Source organism: Engystomops pustulosus, chromosome 2 (assembly GCF_040894005.1).
Source record: "Engystomops pustulosus chromosome 2, aEngPut4.maternal, whole genome shotgun sequence".
NCBI lineage: Eukaryota > Metazoa > Chordata > Amphibia > Anura > Leptodactylidae > Engystomops > Engystomops pustulosus.
Window position 1 is genome coordinate 245,481,070 of NC_092412.1, and position 5,315 is coordinate 245,486,384.

At 42.6% G+C, this 5,315-nt stretch overlaps 1 protein-coding gene across 2 annotated transcripts in view; it reads left to right on the forward strand.

Annotated features, from left to right (window-relative positions):
- Positions 1–354: 354 nt before the first annotated feature.
- LOC140119529 (interleukin-10 receptor subunit beta-like) overlaps positions 355–5,315 on the forward strand; it is a 23,269-nt gene continuing 18,308 nt past the window's right edge. For both annotated transcript variants that reach the window (XM_072138668.1, XM_072138667.1), the window contains exons 1-4: positions 355–513; positions 2,507–2,630; positions 2,758–2,921; positions 4,209–4,332. In XM_072138668.1, the coding sequence (XP_071994769.1) occupies positions 465–513; positions 2,507–2,630; positions 2,758–2,921; positions 4,209–4,332 (461 nt within the window). In that variant the 5' untranslated portion in view covers positions 355–464. The remainder of the gene's footprint in view (positions 514–2,506; positions 2,631–2,757; positions 2,922–4,208; positions 4,333–5,315) is intronic.

A 5,315-nucleotide genomic window follows, 5' to 3' on the forward strand; every position in this document is an offset into this window, starting at 1 on the left:
CACATCTATTTGTGGACCAATAAAAAACTGTCACCATCCAATGAACTGTGTTACCAAAGTTTTGTCAGAAAACTATTTTTCCACCATCTAACCATTATATGAGAGCAACCCAGGGGATATTAGTAATCGTACGGGTCTCCCTCTTAATGTAAAACATTACAAAATAGCCTAAAACCTTATAAATCCTGTCAGAATACATGACATATGACTTGTCCAAGCCCTCCCTGAACCCTACACAAGGCCTTCTCCTTCCCACCATCTCTCCTCCGCTGCTCTGTCATGGTCTTACACAACCTGTACACACAGAGGAGGTTGTGGCGTCGTCAGCAGTCTCCTCCCTCGTGTGACTTGTCTTTTCCTGTAACTGTGTATTCCCCACACATAATAAACGAGGAAGTGTAGTTACACAGGGTGTAAATGTATAACGTGACAGAGCGTCCAACACGTAGGACCCCGGGCGGATCATGGATTATCACTATGGGCTTATTATACTTCTCTGCTTCTGGGTTCCAGGTGAGTTGTCACTTGACATGACTATATATTGGGATATACTCAGGGAAATTGATATTCGTGAGGTAAAACTCATTTTTGGATGTGTTTTAGACCTTCTATCGACAGTTTCGAAAGTGGTCAAGATGAAACATGTCTAAAAATTCGGCAAAACCCCCCAAGTTTCTCATACAGCGCACGGTATGAGGATAGACTTTCCTATTTATGTGGTGTAGCTGTGTCCTGTCTAGCTTTAGGACTGGAGTAATAGTTCTTTGTGGATATAGACTATAAGAATAGTGGGGGGGGGGAGGGTTCCGACATGGGGTTCCCCACCAATCAGCCGGGGAACCTGGGAAAATAAGGCTTGTAAAAGTTACCTTCACAAGTAATAGGTCTCCCCCGTCTATCACAACGTATATAATACAAGACTACAAATACCCCCTAACTACAGCTTCATAAAATGATAGGAAAGTTGGGTGAACCTTAACCCAGCTTTCCTACAAACCTCTACAAGAGGAATAAACAATGTCAGGCTGGAATGTTAGAGGAAGCCACATGAGCGTCAGTCCCCACCCAAATCAAGAACAAAGGGTCCTACAGCTTTTTTTACAGGCGTTAAGAAAAGGTTTTTTTTACAGGAATTAGATATCTCGAAATTTTTAGGGGGGGGGGGGTTGAAGTGCGATCACGAAAACATTGTTTATTTGTGATAAATCAACTTATCTTTGTCCTTTTGAACATGTAAGCTTTATAGATAGTGTCAGCGGTGGAGACATTCCTGTATGTCATATGTTGTGATACATGATAAGGTCGTAAGTTACTATGCGTAGTACATAACATAGGGAGGGTGCAGGGGTTGTGTATAAGAAAGAAGACCAGCGCTCCCTACTGCACAGGTGATCCTTAGATAATGGGAATATAATTGCAGAAAATGAGCTGCTCACCTTAGTTGTACTATAGAGATGCCGTCATGTAATCCGTAGGGTGGATATTCCCCGGATAATCTATAGCATACATGGAGGATCCCAAATGGAGGTCTTAATGGAAGAAGTGTTGGAGGTCCGACTGGAGCAAAAGCCGGACTCTCATAAGTATATTGGGTTCAAATATAATACAATGATATAAGGAAACACACTTGGCCATATGTACCATGTGAAACGCGTTGTTTTGTTAATCATTTTATTATATTTTAACCAACTAAAAGCCAACACTTATTTCCAGCGCCGCCCGGTGAAAGTCCATCTTTTTCTCCAATCGGACCTCCATGCAGGATCCTTCGTATAAGCTCCGGTGTAGGAGTTGTAGAGTAATAATAACATGGATACGGCAACTAGGAAGAGGATACAGCCGTAGCATATAACAAGGCTAGTGAGTCGCATTACAAATACTATTCTATGTGCACAGGGAACCTATCATCAGATTTCACTCCATTAAACAAGCAGCCCCCCTCAGGGAGGGTATGAAATGTCCTTTTAGGAATTTCCTCTCATGTGAAATATCACCTGTTTATCTATAAAAAAAATCTCCTTCAAAGTCACGTGCAAACGACCAGAGAAGAGCCACTGACTGTCTAAGATGAGTCACACTGAAAGGCTGGAGGGGGAGCATTACTACAGATGTAGATCTTCGGTTCTCTAGCGCCTGGAACCATGTTTTTAACATCTGTCATACAGCACCACGATTCTGTTTTACCTTGTGATGGAGCTGATGGTGAAACGCGCCTGGAGGTGTTGTGGTGGTGGTCAATGTCCATGAGGTCTGGTTACTATCCATTGTAGGTCTACTTCAGGACGTCTTGTAGAGCTTTCAGATTTCTCACATTATGTTCTGCCTTCTAGTATGGATGTTGCTTGTTAACTGTTTGGTTTTAGGTCTTGATGGCCCCATGTTATGGTATTTATTGAGTTATTTGTTCCGGCATTGGGATGGATACCACTAAAACACAGAAAAGTTATGGCTTTTGGAAGGTGGTAATTATTAATTAATAAGTTACACAGATTTCTTGCATTCACAGGGTTCGGGAAGATTCCAGCTCCTATCAATGTCACCATGGACTCCTTCAACTTCAGGAATATTTTACGATGGATTCAGCCAGATGACCTCAGGGGTGACGTGATCTACACTGTGCAATCTAAAATGTAGGTTATCTCTCCTCCTATTTATCAAGAATTGAAAAAGGTGCCGAAACGCCATACGATGGAATCAGGGCACCCTGCTTTTGACTACCATTGGGAGATCTTACAGCTATGTGTCCTTGTTTTCCAGTGATACCAATTCTACGACAGCTGACTATAAGACTATATGTGTTACTCATGAGCTGCAGTGCGATTCTTCTGTTATTGCAACTAAGTCTTATGTACGAGTGAAGGCGCAGCAAAATTTCACCGAATCAGAGTGGACGACCATTCATTTTGATCCTTTAAGTGAAGGTAAGTTGGCTTCTATTTACTATGTATCTGTGGCCACCAGCATGTGATGTGGACCTTCGTACTTTAACTAGATTGACTTATCTCCCAGGCTTTCACAATTTGATCCCTAAAGAGGTGCTGGGAGAGAGGGCGCTACCTCTGAAGTTAGTCTCAGTATGAACAGCAGCTACTGCCTTGGAGAACAGTGCATGGCACCAAAGTATTAGGAAAAATAGTGGTCAGAGATAGTCTGAGGTTAGGGAATGACGTCTACAAGCACAGTCGGACGTGGATCAGGACAGAGATAGTCCGGGGTTAGGTAATGACGTCTACAAGCACAGTCGGACGTGGATCAGGACAGAGATAGTCCGGGGTTAGGTAATGACGTGTACAAACACAGTCAGACATGGATCAGGACAGAGATAGTCCGGGGTTATGTAATGACGTGTACAAACACAGTCAGACAGGGATCAGGTCAGAGTTAGTCCGAGGTTAGGGAATGACGTGTACAAGCACAGTCAGACATGGATCAGGACAGAGATAGTCCGGGGTTAGGTAATGACATGTACAAACACAGTCAGACAGGGATCAGGTCAGAGTTAGTCCGAGGTTAGGGAATGACGTGTACAAGCACAGTCAGACATGGATCAGGACAGAGATAGTCCGGGGTTATGTAATGACGTGTACAAACACAGTCAGACAGGGATCAGGTCAGAGTTAGTCCGAGGTTAGGGAATGACGTGTACAAGCACAGTCAGACATGGATCAGGACAGAGATAGTCCGGGGTTAGGTAATGACATGTACAAACACAGTCAGACAGGGATCAGGTCAGAGTTAGTCCGAGGTTAGGGAATGACGTGTACAAGCACAGTCAGACATGGATCAGGACAGAGATAGTCCGGGGTTATGTAATGACGTGTACAAGCACAGTCAGACATGGATCAGGTCAGAGTTAGTCCGAGGTTAGGGAATGACGTGTACAAGCACAGTTAGACAGGGATCAGGTCAGAGTTAGTCCGAGGTTAGGGAATGACGTGTACAAGAACAGTCAGACATGGATCAGGACAGAGATAGTCCGAGGTTAGGGAATGACGTGTACAAGAACAGTCAGACAGGGATCAGGACAGAGATAGTCCGAGGTTAGGGAATGATGTGTACAAGAACAGTCAGTCATTCAGTCATATAAAAAGGAAGATGGTCAGGGAACAAGACAAGGTTGTGTATTATGCTGTGTGTGCCATTGTGATCAAATGTATTGTTGATGAATAACAGGTAATGATATCCACACTGATTTCTTGATCATACAGGATTCTGGAAGATTCCAGCTCCCATCAATGTCACGATGGACTCCTTCAACTTCAAAAATATTTTACGATGGAATCGTCCAGCTAACCTCAGAGGTGACGTGATCTACACAGTAGAGTATAAAATGTAGGTGATCTCTCTATCTATCTTATATCTATATGTCCTTGTTTTCCATCATGTATCTCATATCAAGTATACTCTGTGACTTGTAACACTCTCTGAAATAGGGTCACAGGTGCTGAGCGATTTGGTAAACCATACAAAACAATGTATACTTACTGTATGGAGAATCCCACCATTGCTTTGGAGTTTAGCGCATTCTCCGCGCAAATATCTTCACATCTGGAAGGTTCTGTAGGCTCATTCAATGAGATTTAGTTCCTTCTATAGATTTTCTGTTTGATCCAGATTTTATATTTGACCATTCATTCATTTTTGCAATTTTGTGTAGTTTACCAATATCAGATGCTAAAAACCAGGCCACTACCATGATGTCCCCCCCCACCTCCAAACCTCACTGTTGGTATGGTGGGTTGCATTTTGGCATCCAAAGAGTATCTCTGTATCTGACCAGATTATATTCTCCCAGTATTTCGCGGATTTGTCTTAATGCTTTAAACATACATTTTATGGAGTAATGGAGTCTTGCACGGTGAGTATAAACTCCACTTGTAATACCTTCTGATTCCAGAGCCAGACCACAGATGGTCCTTGGCTCTTGGACAACTTTTGTGATAAATTTTTCACACTCCAACTTCTGAAATGTTGTGGGGAGCACTTGGTCATGTTTATGGTGAAATTATGTTCTACTACTTCTGCATTATGGCCTAGGCCTAACACTGCTCACTGGAACCTTCAGCAGTTTAGAAATTCTTCTGTAACCAATGACATCAGTTTGTGTTTAACAATAAGGTTTCAATGTCTTGAGACATCTCACTGGTTCTACCTGTCATAAGAACTTCTTGTGTGACACCTTAGTAATGAGACACTTTTTTTTTTAAAGCCCATTAGTTGAACCAACAGATTTTTCACAATGTGGCAGAATTGCTTTCGAATTACTGACAGATTTCATCTAGTGTCATGACTTTCCATGGCTTTTTGCACCTCTC